The following is a 23,397-nucleotide window of genomic DNA, read 5'->3' on the forward strand; positions in this document are numbered from 1 at the left end:
TCACTCTGGTTGCTGACAAAATTTTTTTAGTTGAAATTGATGAAACAAAAAGGGTTTCTTAAGGAAATTCTCATCTTTCCAACAATAAAAGGTTTGCCTTATTTTGAATTTAATAAATAATAATTATTTGTTTTCTAATTGAATTCTCACTAAAGTCTTGATTGATAGGCTGAATTAAAAATATTTATATCTTTCAAACGGTATCATATTTTTTGAATCTAAAACATGCATCACAAATCAGTCAGACTCTTTATTCAAGGGTCATCGACAATACCATAGCCCACTAGTCTCGATACTCCATCAGCTCAAACAGCCTTGTCACCCCCTAGGGGGCGCCCATTTTTTTCCTTTTGCCAGAAATTAACTCAAAGTGAATTGCTTCACAATTGAGTAGTTATCTTGGGAGATATATGGTGAGTAATCTTGGGGGTGGATTCTTCCCCATCCTTGCACTATGATATTGCAAATATCTGGATACTGACTCGACTCAAAGTTTCTAATGCTAAGGTTCATAATTAGGCTTCATGTTCGGTCATCAGTGATAAAATCCCTCAGGAGGCTTCCCAACCTTTAGAACAAAGGCTTTACGTATCGTATAGATACTGGGGGAAGGCTAATCGTTGTGCGCAACCGTTGAAAAGGACTATCGTCACCTTCCACTTTTGATTATAGTGGGTTGGAACACTTGGCATCAAAGTCATTCTCCACTTAGGTCGTTCCCCTCATATCGGCCAAAGAATGGCTTTAAGAGTTTGTTAACTCCTCGGGAGGGAAGGCCTGCTAAAGGATTTAAAAATGCTTTAAAACACTGAAAGCATAAGAGTGGTTTGGCTTTTTGATCACCCAGTTAAGGGGAGAGCATATACCTTCCACTTTTGAAGCAAAGCACACAAGTGTTCTTTTTATCCTTTTATCGCAATGATTTGTTAAAGTCTATATGGAGATATTGCTCCACAAAAACATGGTGTTCATTTTATTCCCTCAAATCAATGATTATCTAATCTAGTGACAGGAAACCTGGTCAACAAAGCAAAGATTTTGACTTTGGTCAACAAAAGAAATCGACAAAGGGGAAGAATTTCCCTCTTTTACTTTGAATAAAACTTGACAAGTGAGGTTCTTTTACCTTGCAGAAATTAAAATTGATCCTTTTAAACACCAAAGGATGGTGATGTTCTTTTTAAAGCTCTTTTGCAAAATAAAATTTTGTTGGTTCTTTTTAGATGCCCCAAATGAAAATTTTCTCCTAAGAAAGCAAGAAAGATTCTGGTTGTTGTTCTTTTTAAGTGTCCAAAATGAAATGTGAGTTCAATTTTAGTTTGACAAGGAATGAAAGAAATTTTAATCTTAACTAACTTAGCAAAGTTAGTAAAATTTAAACTACTTTAATCCTAGCTTAAATAAAATAGACTCCAAACCTGCAATCAAACTGTTAGTAACCTGCAGAAAATCAATTAATTAGTTAGAAAAAAGATGGTTTCGTGGACTTCCACAAGTCTAGTTTGAGGTTTCTGTTACAAATTATTTCCCGCTTTCTGTCCATGATGCGCTACAAAATGCACTGGATGCACTACAAAATGCCCTAAATGCGCTATTAGAAATACCCAACGTGCTGAACTATTTTCCAAATGTGCTGGACTGTTAAATTCCAGCATTGAAAGCTACATGAAATATTAAAAAGTCTATGCACTAAATAAGGGTTCCTACGCACTAAGAGATGAGTCCAACGTGCTAAACAAGAGACCAGATGTGCTATGAAATGTTCCCTACACGTCGATTCTCATTTCCTGCATACCTGCAAAGTTGGTCATATTCAAAAACTGATTTGATTAATGGGGTTATGCCCCACGATGGGCGCCAGAAATGTATGCGGAAAAAGTGGTTCAATGAAACTGAAATTGGAAAAATTATTCAAAGACTTTCCCACACACCCATGAGACTCTTGGTGCAAGTTATGGAGCTATGTGGAATAGCTCAACTTCCCAAAGGGTGTTTCATGGTTCTCTATCTCACAAGATCCCTCAAGCCAATACCTTTACTCTCAGATCACTGAGCAAAGTGACTTAGGGATGACAAATGCAAGAATGAGGGATACTTTAGATCAAATTTAGTATGAATGCATCCTATCTATGCATGATTCTACCAAAAGAACTAAAGTAGATGATAAGATGACAAGATTAGTAAAAATGCTATCCTAACATGATATACTAGTGATATGATTTAATCTAAGATGATAGAAATGCATCTAAAATGATTATTAGATTTATTTCTATTGCAAAGAGAGGCTAGATGCTTGCTAAAATTGAGTATAAGTATGATCTTAAAGACTTGGATGATAAAATGGAGGGATGAGGGCTCTATTTATAGGAGAAACAAGGTAATGGATGGTCAGGATTGAATGATCTTATCAAGGGTCAGGATAGAAAGTTATCAATCCATGTTTGCAATTCTCACCAATGAAATGGTGACAATTGTCAGCATAAGACTTCTTGAGAGGGGATGTAAGAAGCATTAAATTCTTGAGAAGACCTCATGGTTACCTTGGGAGGTAAGAGTTAAGGTTGGGTTAAGGTTATCCATTGGATAAAGCTTTTACCCAAAGGGTGAATTCTTGTGCAAGGGTTAAGGAGATAACCATGGTCAAAGCAATGAATGCTTGATGAGACCCCTGGGTTAGATGAGGGTTGAGTTAGGCAAAAAGTCTCTAACCATGTCACAAAGGGTTAGTTAACCATTAATGGTTTGAAAGACTTTGGGGACAAATTTGTAAGAGTCCTTCCAAATTTGGGGGTATTCAACAAGTTAGCTTGTTGAAGGCATAAAGGCTTTAATGCCTTTGAAGACTTTACTCCAAATTTGAGAAGTGACCTCCTCAAATTTAGGGAAAGGGGATAATTGAAGGGTTTATGTTAATTGATTAGGATTAGAGGGATTCTAGAAGAATTTAGGAAGAGGGTTAGGAGGCAAGTGGGAGATGTAGGAAAATGTAAGTGGGTGAGGAATAATAGAATTTAATTAAAATAAATTGCTTTATTTCAATTATGGTTGCAAGTGGAGGATTAAATAAATTAGATTTATATATTTGGGGTGAACATATTTAATTAAAAGTGAATTTAATTAAAAAGTAGAGAGAAGGGATTTAATTAAATACAATGATTTATTCAATTAAATGATATAAAGAGGCTTAAGTGAATTTTAAATAAATAAATTGAATAACTTATTTAATAAAATAGAGGAATGTGAATGATTTAATTAAATTAGATTTAATTAAATAGAGGAATGAGAATAAATGAACATTAAATATTCATTTAGGAATATGGCCATTTTCATACGTCTACAGTAAGTACAATTATTTAGTTACTATAGTAGCAAAAAGAAAAGATTGTCAGAGAGAAAATAAAGTTTTCTATTGATGCAATGATTTAAAAAGTGAATAGGGATAAATGAACCAAGGAGAAATTGAAAGAAAATGTATACCAATTGACATCTTATGTGCAATATTTGGTTGGCCTCATTCAATACTCATCTTCATTTCTAATTCTTTCATTTATCAATATTACAAATAAAAAGCCTTCAACTGGAAAGAATGAGAATATAATTTATGGACAAAAACATTTAGACCAGAGATTTGATTACACTTGCATCCAAACATATTGATAAACTTTTATTTTATATCGTAAGGTCCAAAATGAATTAAACTATATTAATGATCTAGAGGAAAAAGTTAGTGAAATATTATAAAACTAGAATATATCTTCCCTTAGATCATAGAAATGGCCAAAGTGTTTTTATGTTCTCATTTGGATTAATGAAACTAATATTATCCTACACATTGAATGACAGGAGGTTAGCGTTTTGGCTCACAAATCTTTATGAGATATTTGGGGACTTGTTGAAAGATCTTGTGCAATCTTTATAATAAGTCCAACTTTATCAACTCAATAATCATCTTGAAAGAGTAGCTAGAAAAAAATATAATGAATGAATGATATGATGTTGCATTAATTGACAATCTTATGAAATTGAAAATATAATGTAAAGACTTCAAGAAGAAGTTAATTATTTTTATAATTTTTAAAGAAGTTTGTAAAGAAAAATATAATACTTTGAAATTATTAATCTATGAGAAATATTCATTTATCTATTTACATAATCATATAATTCTCTTTGTTGGAATTGACAATGTTCAATGGCTAAATTATGGTGTTGTGATTCTTGTCAAGTCAACAATGAAAATGTCTAATTTCTCTTTAATTGAATTCACACATCTTTTTCAACATATATTTAGGTTTTCAAATTTATAATTAGTTTTTCAAATGTGTATGTGTGTTAAAAAATTACACAATTGAATTTATTAGATAAGAAAGTCCTATTTTCTAGAGTATGTCAAAATAAAGATAATAAATTAGATGAATTGTGACAGATTCCATAATTAAACATGTTTGAATAGAAATAAATTGATAAATTTTATTCAAAAATTAGACAATTAAATTTATCCACAAATTCATATTTGTTTCCTACCATACCACTATAACCTCTTAAACAAATACCTAGAACAATTTTAACTAAACAATGGAACTCAAAAGTGACCGACATCCACTTAAAAAAATTACAGGATGAACCGTCACTAATTTCGATCTCTCCGAGTTATAATCTATCCATCCTCATATTCTCATTTCAAAAAATTTCCCATATAAATAACCCCCAGGCTTCAATATTCTCTCCCTCTCATCTACTCTCTGCTCTGCAACTGACTGATTTCAAATTTGGATTAGGGCTGCTGGGCTGTATACTATTGCTCGTCAATTTCCTCATTAACATACTGCAAACTGATAGCATATTGCGTACCTGTGTATAGTAATTGAGGTGTTTTTTTTTTTGTATGTTGCATGTCTTTTTGTTTTTTTCCTTTGTGTTGTTTTGTTGTTGTGAATTACAGGTTTTATTTCGATTCAATACAATGAAGAAGGCTTTTGGGTCACCTCAAACACCAAGCATCAGTACTCTTTCCAGAAGGCCTAAGATCACCCGTCCTCTGCGAAAGCAATTGGCGACTCCAATACAAAATGTGTGTATTACATTTCCCTTTTTTTTCTTATAGAAATGCAGCAAATTTTAGGTTTTTTTTTTTTAATTTGCTGTTGAGATAACCATTGGTTTGTCATTGCAGGGGGACAGGTTTATTGCTAACAGAAGTTCCATAGATTTTGATTGGGCTCGGTATGTGGTAAATAAAAGCAATATCATTGGAAATAAAGCCTCCATGGAAGAATATGTCAGGGAGCAAGCAGCTAGTTTGATGATGGATTCTAGTAAGATGTCAAGAATTATGAGCTTTAGTAGAAAGCCATCTGCACGGGGATTGCAATCCATCTATTCCGAAGCTCCTTCTGTTGATACTAGGGCCAGAACTAGCAGATCACAAAGCCGCTGCATACCTCAAGTAATGGTTTTTGCTGTTTTTGTTTTTCAAATTATGATTCTTTTTGTGAATACTTAGTGTTTTTACTAATTTTTAGATTCAATAGACAATTTTAGGCGGGCTTAGGTTGATTATTGGCTTTAGGGTTCGGCGGGAATGCCACAAAGGTAGTAAACTTGTTATTGTCGTTGATTTTGTTGTTTTGTGATAAACTTGATATCTTACTCTGGGATTAGATTGACTCAACCATCCAACTAGTTAAGGATTGTTTGAAGGCGTGATAAATTGTAGTTCCAATTAGCTTAGGGTTCCATGATTCAGTCAGTCCAAGAAGATGTATATAGACTTTGGGATTTATAATATCTGTTTCTTCAAGACATCTCAATTTCAAATGCTATTGTTAACGCTGAACAAACCTTTATGATTGATCAGTTTAATGTGTTGGAAGATCACATAGCTCATTAAGTATAACGGGTTTTAGGTGCTAAGGTTTAGGTTATTTGAGCAAATTTTCTGATGTGATGGTTGCAGGTTTAAGTTCTCTAGTTGAATATGAAGTTGCAGGAGATTTGGAGACATTTTAGTTTCCTTTCCTGCATGTTAAATTTTTGTTTGATCCTTTTGAGTTTGGTAGAGAATTTGAATTAAAGGTTAAGGATGTAAGACGTTCTTTCGAAATATGGAATAGGAGCATATGAATAAAACCATAGCTATGTTAGACTTGGGTATAGTAGCAAGGAGATATGAGCAGAGGACGAGGCCTGTCCTAAAAGATCAAGTTTCCTGAGGACTATGAAAAATGGTCAACATTGATATAGTAGATTAGAGTTTGGAAGAATTTACTTCCAGCAATATTCAACATTTAGATTAGGGTCTGGTGCTGTACAATTGCTAGGATTAGATTTATGTTTTTATTCTTTTGTTTCCTGAAAAAAAACTGGTCCCTATGTTGGCTAGGGTGACTTTTGGATCTTGTACATTCGGTTGAGGTTTCAGAATTGGTGCTTTTGTATTCCAAGAACTGGACAAATTCTTTAGTGTGATAAGATGTTTTATAGGTTGCTAAGGATTCATCAGCATTACTTACAAGTTATATAATTCTGCAGGGAATTAGCTCTCTGACTAACTAGCTTAATAAGAATTGTGGATATTCATCTTAATTGTAGTTTTTGACTTTGTTATGCGTTTGTATGCACTATGCAGCATGCAGAGAGAACTTTGGATGCCCCAGATCTTATTGATGATAATCATTTGAATCTGCTGGATTGGAGTGACAGCAATATTTTGTCGATAGCACTTGGCAATGCAGTTTACTTATGGGATGCAAACAGGAGCACTTCTTCTGAGTTATTGACAGTAGATAATGATGTTGGTCCAATAAGCAGTGTTAATTGGGCACCCGATGGAAAACATATTGCCATTGGATTGACTAATTGTACTGTACAGATATGGGATTCTACATCTAATCGACAGGTAAAGAAAATGAAGTATTTGATGTCTTAATTTTTTCATTTGTCTTAAAGTGCAACCTTATTCACATGGTAGTGTTATCATATTGAAAGCAGTTGAGATCCTTGAAAGGTCATCAAGGCCGTGTAGGCTCACTTTCCTGGAATGACAATATTCTTGCAACTGGTGGTAGGGACAGTTCAATAATTATCCATGATGTCCGTATCCGTAATTCCAATGTTAAGACATACAGAGGCCATGAGCAGGAAGTTTGTGGATTGAAATGGTCCTTATCTGGCCAGCAACTTGCGAGCGGAGGCAGTGACAACTTGCTTCATATATGGGACAAGAGCATGTCGTCCTCTAATGTTAGAAATCAGTATCTTCACAGGATTGATGAACATTTTGATGCAGTTACAGCCTTGGCATGGTGCCCTTTCCAGCACAATCTTTTGGCATCTGGTGGAGGCCTTGCAGACCAATCCATTAAGTTCTGGAATAGTCTTACTGGAGCATGCCTAAATACCATTGACACAAACTCTTCAGTTTGTGCATTGTTGTGGAATAAGCATGAGCGTGAGCTCTTGAGTTCACATGGATATAGTGAGAACCAATTGACCTTATGGAAATACCCATCTATGACAAAGATTGCAGAGCTTACGGGCCATACTTCTAGGGTGCTGCATCTGGCACAGGTATGCATGATATTGGTATATGGATACGTTTACTGCTTGCATGCATGCCTTGCTTGAATCAGTGTATGTTAACTCTCACTGTATTTTGTATTATAGAGCCCAGATGGGTATACTGTTGCATCAGTTGGAGCAGACGAGACACTAAGGTTTTGGCAAGTCTTTGGAACTCCTGGTTCCCCAGAGAGTACCAAAACTAAAGAGCCAGAGGGTACCCTCAACAATTATTTAATGAATATTCACTAGTAGTCAATTGATCTCATGGAACAAGAAAATTTACACTTTAGGTGATACTGGATTCATATATTTTTCTCATGTGAGCCTGTTATATTCATTGAATAAGGATTTTTTTGCATTACAGCAGTATTTAGGGCTATTAGTGCGCTTCATGCAGTTTATTTGCACTTATTGTTGAAGGTTATTAAGTTGCGTCAGTGACAACATTTTATGCTAATACTAGCCGCGCTTTTTATGATCAGAATCCAGTCGTATGTAGAATGTTCCATAAGCTTTGACAAGTGTTTGAAGCTCCTAAATACTTGAAGGGGACCCAAAGTAGACAGACAGCAGGATGCCCTCAAAGAGTACCTTGCAGCCTCCAGGTGATGTTAGGTTGTTTTGCGTTTTATTGTAGTTTCATAATATTCAGCAGTTTGTTCTTTGAGCATGTCTCTTTCTGTGCGGTTTCCTGTTACTTGTAATTTTACTGCTTTAATCCAATTAAAAAAGAATGATGTTCTTGTAATTTCTGCTCATGGGCTAAGGTTATCATTTGCATTTCGATTCTGTTTGTGAAGTACATATTGCTATGTTGCTATCTGTATTGTTCTTTGAGTTTTCTCTTTGTTAACATGCCTACTTGCCTGATGTTTGACCAGTGCTACAACGGTACCTCTTAAGAATAGCTATTATGATGGCTTCTGTATACAGGTATCAAGGCATACGTTGGTATGATATTACATGCTAGGCATGCCTCTTGAACAGCCAAATAATAAGATCATTCAAAGGCGAGCTCTGCAACCATATGCTTGTCTTGATGGTTTTCTACTCTTAGCACATTTAAGACATTTTGACAGATTCTTATTGCATTAATGATATTAATAATTATATTAAGGATGCAGCTTCAACAATCAAATTCCTGGTCAGGAATGAGTTTGGGAGGGGAGATGCATCTATTTTCTGCTGCTTGGTGTAAGGAAGCAAAGGTGTGCGGAAACGCTTCCTACGCTAATCTTGAGAGGACGGTTATGCAACTTTCAACTTAAATATTACTAAGATATCAAGAAATGCACAATAAAGCATAAACAAAATGATGCAGAGAGATCAACTCTGGAACTCTCCCTAAGGATTAAATCAACTCAGGAGACACATCAAAGGATCCTCTACATGCTAGGTGATTCAAAACCAAACTCAACTCAACACACCCAACCAAGGATAACATCAAAATGGTTTGTTCCAACACCTCTATTGGTCTTAACACATCCCAAACACCATAAGACAAGGTTCTACACACCCCCAAACTCAGACTCAAACTCATAAACCAAACTTGCTCTTCTAGGCTCTATTCCTTGTAGCCTCCAAATCGGGTATTTTCTACTTTTCTCCAAATCATCCCAAAACACTTGAAAAACAAATTACATATTTAGATAACCTTTACCAGACCCTAAAACATATCCCAAAACCAGATATTACTCCTTTGGACCACCTGTACGGATCAGCCTGCTGTTAAGCATGAATTTAGGCCTATTAGGCCACTTTTACAAAGCAAATACCTCAAGATCTTCACTCCTCAATCCCAAACCCAAAAACAGTCTTAGGAAATGATGCCAAACAAAGGATTTTCAAGGTTTTATGGGCTACTTCACTCATTTACCCAATCAAATCCAAAACCCTCACTTTTAGGCCTCCAAAACTAGGGCCTTCTCAAATCCGACTCTCCAAAAACTTTCAGATCCTATTAATGGATCAAACACCTCATATTTAACCTGCACAAACATAATCTAACATAAAACCAAGCACTTGTTAATACATTTTGCTCAGACCTTGAATGTGGCACCCCAAATGCACTCTTTCTCACTCAACCCCATACTCTTGGGCATCAAAAACTCAACTCCAGGTTCTTCCCTGCACATGAATGATTAAAACACATATTTTAAAATATTCTTGACCCATTCCACAAGCCACATTAACCACATAAAGTAGAATGGGTCAGATTCACAACATGACTCTCAAACCCGAAATCAACCTCCCTAACTACCATTTTAACCAACTTTGGTTGTTTTACACATAATCACTCACTTGGTTTACATAACAACTTTTGACCTCCCTTGTGCTATGAAACTAATAAGAATTTCTATTACATGAATATGGTCTTTTGAGACCTTATGAACACAAAACATTAAACAAAACTCCTACTTTACCCTTGAACCCCATTACATGCTCAATTTGCCCTATTTTGCCCATTTTGACAATTTTTACAACTCATTACAAAATAACTCATTTTATGAGTTTCATGACTTCCAATGGTCTTATTAACCATGATTACATATTTAAATGGTCAAGATTGACCTTACAACATCAAAATATTTATAATCTTCATTGCCCTTCAATGTGGCCTTATGATGGCCATGTTTGCCTTGGGTGCTCCTGCACCATACTCCCCACCTTTAAAATTTTCCAAGTCCCTTGGAAATGTTGTACCTGCAAAAAAAATATAAAAACTTGCACCATCTTCTCCTTGTTGTGCTCTCATCTTCACCTTAGGCTTGTACTTGACCTCCTCTTGAAATCTGATCCATACGTTGACTCTTGCACTTCTCATTGTTGCTCTTTCCACTTGAGTCTTTTTCATACTCTCATAAGGCTGCTTCCATCTACTCTTTATCTGACCTGCACCTTCACATATATTAAAAAATCTGAGACTCTGACTCTTTTCTTTCATCTTCACCCTTGGTTTCCTACTCATCATCAAAATCATCAAAAACAAAAAGCAATAGCATGTCCCTTCCATCATCTGACTTTTGCCAACATCCAGCATCTTCACCATGTTTGAAATCTCTGTCATAACAGCATACACCTGCAAAATAATCAGACCTACCATCCAAAGATAACTCGTATTTTTATTAGCAACATACTTCATCTCCATGCTAGGAGAACTCATAATTTCACTAGCCTTCTCATGGCCCATCATCAATTCATCAACCAACTCAACTTCTTTTACCAACTCATCCCTCATCTCATGCCATTCCTCTTGGCATTCCAACTCTCTATTCAATTTCAAGGCTTCATCATGAACCTTACAACTCACTGTCATAGGGGTACCTTGCTGTACTATCCCTTTTCTCACATCCAAAGGACATTCCATTGTCCCAACCAAGATCACTCTTGCATACTCAAGCCCTTCAAGACTTAATTCCCTGCTGTCATTACTAGCATCTCTGTCTGCTACCTCTATCTTAACTTTTAGAACCTTTTTATCAGTAGGTTCACCATCCTCTTCACAAGTTATCTGTTGCTCCTTGCACTCTTGCCTTGTCAATGGACAACTTACCTCACCTTGAACATCTATATCCTCTTTTAGGATCCTTGTCTCAGCTTCATATACATCAGCACTATCAATTTTACTAGTCACCAATCCATCCTCCACTTTCTCTCTCAGCAAATCAATCTCATCTTCAACTATGACCTCTCTAGGCCATCCTTGCCTTGTCATTGACAATATACCAGCACTCTTACTCATATCAGCTTCTTCATTTGTCATCATCTCTGCCTCATCTGATCCACAAACCTTTTCATTATCAGATTCACATGCTTCATGTCCTATTAATGGACTCTTCACCTGCACAATCTCACTTTGTTCCTTCTCAAGGAGTTCTTTCTTGTTCTCCTTCACCTCATACCTACTCTTTTCTTCATCCTCATGTTCCTCATACCGTAGGAACTCTTTTCTTGCAATCAATCTCAAATTTGACATTCTCCATGCTGCCTGATCATCTTGCAGATTCATCACAAACTTTTGTCCATCCTTGTTAATAACATATGTATTTTCTCTACCATCATGTAGGGCTCTAACACCAACTTGCCATACTCTACCCAAGATCATATGACAATCACTCAAAGGCATAACATCACATAAAATAGTATCATAATATGAACCAATGTTGAAAGAAACATATGCTTGCTCTTTAACATCAACCCATAGATCATTGGTTACCCCATATGCTCTGTAAGGTGACTCAAGAGGTATCCTTGGCAGGTTCAACTTTTCAACTATCTCTACTGAGACTAGATTTTCAAGAGAACCACTGCTAACAACAACCTTGCATACCTTACCCCTGCATTTACAATGTGTCCGGAATATAGAGTGCCCTTGACCATACCTTGCCCACATTTCTTCATCTTCTTCCATATTGGTTCAACTCCTATCTCTCAGTCTTCAACCTTCAATCACAAGAACATATTGTCTTCTTTCTGATCTTGTCAAAGCCATACCCACAAATCTCTAGATCTTCAAGCTCTGATACCACTTGATGCAGAGAGATCAACTCTGGAACTCTCCCTAAGGATTAAATCAACTCAAGGAGACACATCAAAGGATCCTCTACATGCTAGGTGATTCAAAACCAAACTCAACTCAACACACCCAACCAAGGATAACATCAAAATGGTTTGTTCCAACACCTCTATTGGTCTTAACACATCCCAAACACCATAAGACAAGGTTCTACACACCCTCAAACTCAGACTCAAACTCATAAACCAAACTTGCTCTTCTAGGCTCTATTCCTTGTAGCCTCCAAATCGGGTATTTTCAACTTTTCTCCAAATCATCCCAAAACACTTGAAAAACAAATTACATATTTAGATAACCTTTACCAGACCCTAAAACATATCCCAAAACCAGATATTACTCCTTTGGACCACCTATACGGATCAACCTGCTGTTAGGCATGAATTTAGGCCTATTAGGCCACTTTTACAAAGCAAATACCTCAAGACCTTCACTCCTCAATCCCAAACCCAAAAACAATCTTAGGAAATGATGCCAAACAAAGGATTTTCAAGGTTTTATGGGCTACTTCACTCATTTACCCAATCAAATCCAAAACCCTCACTTTTAGGCCTCCAAAATTAGGGCCTTCTCAAATCCGACTGTCCAAAAACTTTCAGATCCTATTAATGGATCAAACACCTCATATTTAACCCGCACAAACATAATCTAACATAAAACCAAGCACTTGTTAATACATTTTGCTCAGACCTTGAATGTGGCACCCCAAATGCACTCTTTCTCACTCAACCCCATACTCTTGGGCATCAAAAACTCAACTCCAGGTTCTTCCCTGCACATGAATGATTAAAACACATTTTAAAATATTTTTGACCCATTCCACAAGCCACATTAACCACATAAAGTAGAATGGGTCAGATTCACAAAATGACTCTCAAACCCGAAATCAACCTCCCTAACTACCATTTTAACCAACTTTGGTTGTTTTACACATAATCACTCACTTGGTTTACATAACAACTTTTGACCTCCCTTGTGCTATGAAACTAATAAGAATTTCTATTACATGAATATGGTCTTTTGAGACCTTATGAACACAAAACATTAAACAAAACTCCTTTACCCTTGAACCCCATTACATGCTCAATTTGCCCAATTTTGCCCATTTTGACAATTTTTACAACTCATTACAAAATAACTCATTTTATGAGTTTCATGACTTCCAATGGTCTTATTAACCATGATTACATATTTAAATGGTCAAGATTGACCTTACAACATCAAAATATTTATAATCTTCATTTCCCTTCAATGTGGCCTTATGATGGCCATGTTTGCCTTGGGTGCTCCTGCACCACAAAATAGCAATGAACACATAACACAGAGATTACCGTGGGGAAACCCTTCTGGGAGAAAAATCCCACCCTCCAAAACTCGCACAATGTATTATCAAATCAAGCTGATTACAATACACTTGCAATGCAAGTTCTTACAGGAGCGCATCACCACAACTCGAACTCAGAGAGACTCCTTCTAGCATCTAGTCTTGCAAAAAACTCAATTATCAAACTCCTCCCCAAGCCCTCCTTTTATAGTGATTTTACAACCTGGAAACCACTTGTGGTTTTACAAAACCATGGGCTTAACCACCATGCCACATGGTGCCCATTTTTGACATTTACATTTCCAAAATGGAAAAACAACCAGGTTAAAATAGTAATCCCATCCATAATTTTGTCCCCTAGCTTAGACCCTCTTAAAAGTCACAAAATGAGTCATTAAGGCTCTAAAAATGGTCCACCTATATTCTACTATGGACAAGACTCATTTTTAACAACTCACTAACCATTTTCCAATGCATAAACATGTGGAAAACTACCTCAAACAAATTTTGGAATTTTCCAGAAAAAGGCTGCAAGGTTGAGACACATGTTTCTCAACATTCTCCCACTTGTCGAACACCTTGCAAGAGTCAGGGGATCCAAAATATCATGGACTTAATTGCTAGAGGCCGAGAGGCCCATAGACTCTGAACACCATCTGAATTTCTCTGTGCTCACGGGCTTAGTTAATGCATCAGCAACATTCACCAAAGTTTCTACCTTTTCCAGCTTCACCTTGCCATCCTTAATCGTATCTCTCACAAAATGATATTGTACATCAATGTGCTTGGTCCTGGCATGAAAAGTAGGGTTCTTCGCTAGGCAGATTGCACTCTAACTGTCACTGCACCCTGTTTAAACTCTATATCTGAACACAATCTCTTTAGCCAGATGACTTCCTTACAGGCATGAGTAGCTACCATATATTCTGCCTCAGTAGTGGACAAAGTGACCACAGCCTGTCACTTGCTCATCCAACTGATTGCACCACCGAATAATGTAAACACATATGCACTGGTGGATCTTCTTCTATCAACATCACCGGCCCAGTCTGAATCCACATAGCCTCGAATATCTAAGGAATGCTCATTTCCTGTTCCATGAAAACATATCGAGTACTCTGAAGTACCCCTCAAGTATCTGAAAACTCTTTTTACTGCATCCCAATGTGCTCTTCTTGGATTAGACATATAACAAGAAAGAACTCCCACTGCTTGGGCAATGTCTGGTCTTGTACAGACCATAGCATACATCAAACTTCCAACAACACTCTGATATGGTACTCGACTCATCTCTTCCATCTCCAATGGGGATGTAGGACACTGTGAACTAGAAAGCTTTGTTCCCATTGTAATAGGAACACTCAATCGTCTTGAATCCTGCATATTGAATCTTTTCAAAATAGTACCAACATACTTGCTCTGGCCTAGCCAAAGCTTTTTGTTTTGTCTATCTCTTACAATCTCCATTCCCAGAATGTGCCTAGCTGCACCAAGATCTTTCATTTCAAACTTTATCGAGAGCTGAGATTTTAACTCTGCAATCAAACCTTTTCCTTTGCCAATAAACAACATGTTATGGACATACAGGGCAATGACCAAGAAACGATCACCATCAGATTTAAAATATATATAGTGATCAGATTTAGATCGCACAAATCCCAAACTCAACATATATGTATCAAACTTCTGGTACCACATCCTAGGACTCTGTTTTAAACCATACAAGGATTTCTTCAACTTACAGACCAAATGACTTTTACCTTTCATCACATAGTGCTCTGGCTGTGTCATGTAAATTTCTTCCTCCAAATCTCCATGAAGGAAAGTTGTTTTCACATCCATTTGCTCGATCTCTAGATCATAGGCTGCTGCAATAGAAAGTAAAAATCTAATGGATGTCATTTTGGCTACTGGAGAAAAAATCTCACCATAATCTACTCCCTCAACCTGAGAGTAACCTTTTGCAACCAAACGTGCTTTATACTTCTCAATGCTTCCATCTGAACCCATCTTCTTCTTAAACACCCATTTACAACCAACAGGCTTTTGTCCTTCAGGCAATGGTACAAGGTCCCATGTTTCATTCCTCTTAAGAGCTGCCATTTCTTCATCCATGGCTATTTTCCAAGACTCTGAATCATTCATACCAAGAGCCTCTTCTACAGATCTCGATTCATCAATGTTAGCATTCAATGCAAATATGCATCTCCAATCATCAGGAGAATACCCATACCTTTCAGGTGGTTTCCTTTGTCTAGTAGACCTTTGAGCAAGATCAGGTTCAGCTTCAGGTTCAGCTTCAGCTTCAGGTACCTCTTCTTCCTCTGATGATTCAGAACTCATAGAGCTCTCCTCGACTTCTTGTCTTTTTAAGGGCCTCGATTCAACTTTCTCCGGTGTAGCAGGTAGTTGAATCACATCTTTCTCTTGTTCTGTTTGTTTTGGTTGCACTGTAACAGAAGAAGGCTTAGTTTCTCTAAAAATAACACTTCTTGAATAAAATACCTTTTGTTCAACAGGATTCCAAAGCTTGTATCCTTTTACACCATAATTGTATTCGATGAAAATACATTTAACAGTTTTGTTGTCCAATTTTGTTCGCTTCTCCTTTGGCACATGAGCATATGCTTCGCAACCGAACACTCTCAGATGTCTAAGTGAAGGCTTGTGGCCCGACCACGCTTCCATTGGCGTCTTATCAACAAGAGCTGATGTAGGAGACCTGTTTATTAGGTAGCAGGCAGTGGCTATAGCTTCAGCCCAGAACTTTTGTTCTAGTCCAGCTCCACTCAGCATACTCCTAGCCGTCTTTCTGCAACTCCAAAATACATGAAGACTTATGAGAACTCGAGTAAAACTGAATGCGGTTTTGTTTACCATAGATGCAATGCTCACAAAAATCAAATTCAGGATTGCAATCATTCAACCCATCAACAAGGTTCTTATTTTTCAAGTTCTGTAGACCCTTCTCACCTATGTGGCCAAGTCTTTGGTGCCATAACACGGTCTTCTCTGCAGGCAACTTTGATTCGGTAGATAGAGCACCCTTGGGTACCCAAAAACCACGACCATCTGTTGAAAGAGAAACCCTCTCCTTTTCCAACTGAGTAGTCTTTTTCACAATCTTATCAGAAGTACTATTGCACTCAACTGTGCATGCATCAAGCTGGTACAATGTACCCATTCTGCTTCCTCTTGCTATCACCATAGCACCTCTTACCATTTTCACACCTGCTTCAGAAAACTATACATGCACACCCGTATCTATTAGCTTGCTAACAGATAACAAATTCCTTGCTAGTCCCGGGATATACAAGACACCATCAAATCTTCTAATTCTACCATCAAAAAATTTCACACGAATACTTCCACGACCAACAATATCAAGTACTGAGTTATCACCCAAATACACCTTACCACCATCAAAATTTTCATACTTACTAAACCAGTTTCTATTAGAAGTCATGTGGAAAGATGCACCTGAGTCTATTAACCATGCATTGTCACCTGCACGAGTGGCCAAGGCTGCGATGAAAGCATCTCCATCTTCCTTCTTGGACTCAGAATCAGAATCTTGCTTCTTCTTCTTCTTTTTCTTCTGCTCTTTGCAGTCCTTTCGGAAATGTCCGGGCTTTCCACAATTCCAGCAAATTACCTTGGACTTACCAAGAGATTTTGATCTCCCGTTATTCTTGGACTTAGAACGACCATGCTGCTTTTCATTCTTGCCTCTTTCTTTTGGTCTTCCTCGAACACACGGAGCCTCTTTGGCATTCAGAGAAACCTTCCTTCCTCTTTGGCATTCAGAGAAACCTTCCTTCTCATCTCCTCAGAAAGTAGAGAACCAACAACATCCTCCATCTTTAAGACGACTGCAGTGCTCCCTATGGCCATCACAAGGCTATCCCATGAGTCTGGCAACGAACATAGCAAGATTTGGCATCTTTCTTCTTCATCCATTGGCACCCCAACAGAGGTCAACTGAGTTACCAACATATTAAAGCTTTCCAGATGCTCAGAAATTTGTCCACCTTCTTCCATTCTCAAAGAATACAATTTCTTCCTTAAGAAGATCTTGTTCACAAGTGATTTCACTTGGCAGATCTCACTTAGCTTCTTCCAAAGCTTCTTTGTAGTAGATTCTTCATGGACATTTATCAGAATAGAGTCTGCAAGACACAATCTGATGAGACCTTTAGCTTTTCTATCAGTCACATCATATTGTGCGGCTAAAGTCAGATCTGCGGGCCTATGCTTATTCTCTGCTGCTCGAAGCAACATCTGCATAGGAAGAAAACCACTTATTCTTCAGCCAAGAAGAGCTTTGCATCTTCAATGACTTCTCAGAGTACAAAAGTTTGGGAGTCTCAAGTAAGGAGAGCTACAATTTCTGTAAAGCGAAGCAATTACATTCTCCTTATCAAATAATTGGTTTGATGTTCAATGATTGTCTCTTTTTGTTATCCTTCTCAGCCAAGAATGGATTTAATATACCTCGGTATGTTCTAGGCAATTTTTTAACTGCATTGTTTTTTAACTATTGTATTCTGGTTTCATCTTAAATATTGTTATATTTTATTGCATTGTTTAATCTGTTTTTGTTGGAATTTTGTAGCTTTATGCACCCATGGAAGTGCCTATGCTTTTTCTTGGGCGTTTATAAACGCCACCAATGTTGAGGAAATCCAAAAATCCTGAAGCGTTTTGGTCTTAAATAGTAAAAGCCTTGATATGCTAGAAATATAAAAATTGTTTGAAGGAAGTTTATATTTTTGAATGTCAAAATGAAAATGTGAGGTTAAGAGAACCAAATCAATAAAAAATATAAACCAAGCCAACACATCTAAACATATCTAAGATAATAAAAAAATTGGAAAAAATTATTAAATCAAATAGTAGCAAAAATAATAATAATAATTAATTAAAAATAAAATTTAAATACAATGAATATTAATCAATTAAAATTGATTTATAAACTAAATAGCAACATAGAAATTGAAATTGGATATCAAAACTTGTCTAAAGTAGAGGTTTTATGAATTATTGGTTGCTTAATTTCCTCTCATATAGTAAAATATATAAAAATCAAATCTAAATTAAAAATTATAAAATATATAAAATTAAAATATTAAAAAATTAAACAATAATTATAAATAATAAATTTATTAAATTGATAAATAATTAAATTAAAAATAAAACTATTTTTCAAAATTAATAATAAATAAAAATTTATTAAAAATTATAAAATCAAACTGTATATAAAAAATCAAATAAATATTATAATTAGAAAGTTGAAAAACTATTCAACTTGTAAATATTTTGTAAATCTTATATATTAGTTTAAAAACTATTCAACATATAAATATTCTTACATAATATTAATATTAACCTAGCTAATGTGAAAGTTTAAATATCACTTTATTAATTAATTAATTTATTTTAACTTAATGTAAAAGTTTGAATCACTTTATTTAATTTTACACCGTTCCACTAGGGTAGCTAACATATATATTAATGACATAGTCTCATAGTCTCCTAGCCTTGATTTCACCACCTCAACTTCATCATTACCTTGGTAAAAATGAAACAAGTGGAGACATAATATAATCAAAGTAAACTCATAATCAATTCATAAATAAAATACACAAAAATTAATTTATATATAATAATATAAATCTCATAATAATATTTTTCCACACAAACTTCATTTTTGTACCTTGTGAGTCATTTCACAGGATTTAAAAATAATTTTGAGCATAATTTTGTGTATTGTGGGAATCTTTCATAAAATTTGATAAAGGTTTTTTTGGGGTTTTAAGTTGGATAATGGATGTTATGGTGAATAATGGTATATATATTGGGTGGATTGTGATTTATTTATTTATTTGTTAAAGATTGGGCAATTGTGGTTGGTTGTAGATCCAAAATTGATAGTGGTATGTCATATATATCGGTTTGTTGAAATATAGGTAGCATCAAGGTATTTTATTAGATAGTTCATGTGCTTCGTGTAGGTTTGGAGTCTTTAGTTAGCATTGAGGCCTTTTGCCAAATAGTTTGCATACTTTGTCTATTCTTAAGCTTTATGTATGTTCCTACAAAAATTGTCATAATGCCCTTTATTATTTAATGACTGTTCATACACTTCACTATAACAACCCTTTATTATTTAATGGTTGTCCATACACTTCACTTAAGCTTAGGTAAAAAATCTTTGGTGGTGGTTTGATTGAAAATTGGATAATCCTATGATTTAATCTCTTTTTAGTTAAGAAATGTTAATTTATCAGTAAATTCTATCCATGATCAAAAGATTTTTGGAGAATGTTATTATTTAAGAGTTGACCATAGGAGAACTATGATATTTTTTATTGGCAATAATAAATTGCAATCATAAAGTTCTGACTTTGATTTAGGCTCTTAACTTACTGATTGTACATGCAAGGATATGTCCTTGTTTTTTATATTAATAAGCAGGTAAACAAGGGTGTTGGCCCTTACACAAACAACCCATATGTAGCATTAATAGTAACAACACATTATCACAAAACTAGCAGTAGCTAAAGTATCAAAAGTATAAAGTCTTAAAGCAGATATAAAAACTAGAATAAAACATCGAACTAGAGTCTTAGAACTAGCAAGATATCACAAAAAGATCATAAAAAACTAGCCTAATTAGCTTGCTTGGGCATATTGCTTCAATCTTTAGTAATGAACTTAAACAATTCCTTATAGTTCCCTTCAGTGTTTGTATCCTTGCCCAAAACCTTCTTCTGCATCAGGCACACAGAGGTGGTTGAATTGTCAATAACAAGGATATGTCTTTCTTATTGAGTTGTATGGGGCTAGCAAGTGAATCCAAAATACATTGCATTGGGCTCCTTTTTGTTTTACTAAAATGTATAGATCTAGTCTAACTTTATTTTTATATTATTGGGTATGTGTGAAGAATTGAACCAATAGACAAGTTTAAATTTTGTAAATATTATGAGCTATTTGATAAGTCACAATATATTATTGTCGCAAATAAAGAAGAATTATTGTTGATAAGTAATCAACGTAGCATTTGTGTTAATGAGATGATCATATAATAGAGTCCATGATATTCATTTTGAACTATGAATAATAGTGGTGGTGAGATTTAGTTTGATGTTTTTGTACATGTTTGCTAAATTGGGAACTTCAGTGGGTTTCCCTAAATTGGATGGGGACAAGTTGTAGAGTCCTCAAGAGAATCTTGAAGATGTTTTGAGTCCTTAAGAGTATTGTGAGTAATGACAAAGTGTTGAGGCTCGACCTCAATCCACCAGGATGCTTTGCCCAAAGATGCTTGAATCCCCAAATGTTGTCATTTTTGGCAGTGGGATGTAAAATGTTTTGTTGAGAAACATCTCTTGCATTTGAAAGCAATTTTTTCATAATCAATAGGTTGCCTCTTGCATCTATTCCCCACCTTCAATAGTATCTTGGCAGGGAGGTTGTTGTATAAATCCATTTCAACAAATATTCAGGCACAAGTAGAATTCTCATAGTTGATGCTTTCCATTGAAGTGTAGTGATACTTACCTAAGTCATTCCTAGTGGCCCACAAGTAGCCTAGCTCTATAACTATATGGGAACATATGGTGACCACACCCATAAATATGCAACGGTATTTGTACTTGGATTAAAGGTGGGGAACCAAGGTTCACACACATAAAATATCCTTGAAAGATCTAAGGACCATTTTCCAACGCCAGATCATTATATTCCTAAGAATCAAATTGGTACATGGGTAAATACTTATTTCTCCCTTCATATACTCGTTCCATTTCTCCAAAATCCAAGAGTGCTAGTCACATAACTTATGCCAGATCTTTGTGAATAAGAAAATTAGGGCACAATTCTATAAAAATCCTCCCTATCTAAGGTAAGATCATCTAAACACACTTTAGGAGTTGTGAAAGATAGAGGAATTGGAAAATGAGAGCCCTACCAAGCAGTCATAAATGTAGAAACTAAATTAACACTAAATTGGAAATAAGGTCTAGTAAGAGTTAAGTAATTTAAACTATCTATTAATTGTTTATATAAAGTAGGATTAACAAATGGAGTTTTATGTCAACTATTAATTTAGTTCTTAATTCACAAAGTGCATAAATACAATTAGTATTATTCATTTTAAACTATTAATTTAAGAATACCATACTTTAAAATATTTTTTAAAACTATAAATAGATTTGTTTAATTTGCAAACAAGGTATTCATTACCTTCCTTAATAAAATTAGACGGTTAAGATTTTATTTTTTTATGTATATAATCATTCAAAAAGACACTTTTAACATCCATTTGAGGAATAAGCCAATGCATATGAAAATCTAAAGCGAGAACTAATTTAATAGTTGACATTTTAGTTTTAGGAGCAAAAGTTTAGTTTTATACAACTCGTGAGAAAACTCTAGCAACTAATCTTGCATTGAACTTAGTTTTATACAACCATTTACAAGAAACAATATTCCTACCTTGAGATAAAGAAATTATAGCCCAAGTTTGATTTGCAAACAATGTATCATATTCCTCTTGCATAGCCTTTTCCCAATGAGGTTGGTTTTTAGTTTGTTCAAAAGATTGATGATCATTTGTATCCATAACTTTAAACGTTAAATCATTATTCCAATAATTTGCCTTCCTATTTTTAGATTGATTCATTTTAGCTAAAATATCCTTACTTTCTTGAAGTAAAATTTTAAAGCTTGAAGTAAACTTTTAAAGCATTTAGGTTTTATTTTAGATTTAAGAGTATAATCATTTGAATAAGAATCATGAGGAGAAGATTTGAATAAGCATTAGAAAGGTTTAGAGAATGAGGATTATCCTCAACAACCACAACAATCATGCACTTTAGAACAATCATGAACACCATTTTTAGCATTAAATACATCTCTAGCAACTTTAATTTTGTTAGTGATAGGATTATAAAATTTACAACCTTTAGAAGGTTCATCATACCCAACAAAAATATGATAAGAAGATTTGGAATCTAATTTTTGCCTTTTTTGTTTACGTTTATGAACATAAGCAATTGAGCCAAATATTTTTAAATGCTTAAGATTAGGCTTCCTACTGGACCATGCCTTTTCAGGAGTCATATTCTTTAAAGCTTTGGTAGGAGTCTTATTGATAATATAAGTAGCATGAAATATTGCTTTAACCAAAAAAATTAAGGCATATTTTTTGCATGTAACATACATCTAGCCATTTCAATAATAGTGTTTCCTTACTATTTCACCATTTTTTTGAGGTGTATAGGGAAGGGTTAGCTCATATTTAATACCAAAGACTTTAAATAACCATTAAAAGACTCATTCACATGTTATTTATCATTATTAGTTCTAAGAATTTTGAGTTTAAAACTAGATTGCCTTTCATCAAGTTTATGAAATTCAACAAAAATATCAAGAACATAATCCTTACTATGAAGAAAATAGATCCAAGTTTTTTTTTTAAATAGTCATCAACAAAAGTAAGTGAATATATTTTTTTTCCCTTGAGCATTTTTGAAAAGTCATGTGGATGCAAGTTAAAATCAACAAGACCAAAATCATTATTTTATCCAACTGCAAAAAATGAGACTAGGATAAATTCTAAATCGAAAGAAACACTCTTGAAATAGTAACTAAGTACAAATACCTTGGGATTGGTTTTAACAAAAATCTTAGTTGGGAAGGATGTAGAAAAAAGAGGGCTTTGGGAGGTTGGAAATCTTTAAATGCTTTCCAAAATAGATGCAGAGAAGTAGCTTGTGATGAGATTGGAAAACCATTAAGATTATTTTTTTGGCTTTTTGTGCTTTTGATGGTGCTCTATGAGTGTGAATTATGGGCTAGAAATACTTCAAATTCTAATTGGAAACAAATTGAAAGAGTTCAAAATCTTGATAACAAACAAGTTCAAAATAAA

The 23,397-nt window shown here is 35.0% G+C and overlaps 1 protein-coding gene across 5 annotated transcripts; it reads left to right on the top strand.

Annotated features, from left to right (window-relative positions):
• The first annotated feature begins 4,709 nt into the window (after positions 1 to 4,709).
• LOC131060667 (cell division cycle 20.2, cofactor of APC complex) lies at positions 4,710 to 8,744 on the top strand. 5 transcript variants are annotated; one of them, XM_057993985.2, is made up of 7 exons: positions 4,710 to 5,068; positions 5,171 to 5,443; positions 6,626 to 6,895; positions 6,988 to 7,566; positions 7,663 to 7,850; positions 8,043 to 8,165; positions 8,494 to 8,744. In XM_057993985.2, exons 1-5 carry the CDS (start codon positions 4,883 to 4,885, stop codon positions 7,807 to 7,809), a joined length of 1,455 nt encoding a protein of 484 aa, XP_057849968.1. In that variant the 5' UTR covers positions 4,710 to 4,882; the 3' UTR covers positions 7,810 to 7,850; positions 8,043 to 8,165; positions 8,494 to 8,744. The 5 variants fall into 5 exon arrangements, with proteins under 5 accessions (XP_057849968.1, XP_059067944.1, XP_057849967.1 ...); XM_059211961.1 differs by having other exon boundaries at positions 4,716 to 5,068; positions 7,663 to 7,879; XM_057993984.2 differs by having other exon boundaries at positions 4,716 to 5,068; positions 8,442 to 8,744.
• Positions 8,745 to 23,397: the final 14,653 nt, after the last annotated feature.

The sequence above is a fragment of the Cryptomeria japonica genome, chromosome 10, assembly GCF_030272615.1.
Source record: "Cryptomeria japonica chromosome 10, Sugi_1.0, whole genome shotgun sequence".
Taxonomy (NCBI): Eukaryota; Viridiplantae; Streptophyta; class Pinopsida; order Cupressales; family Cupressaceae; genus Cryptomeria; species Cryptomeria japonica.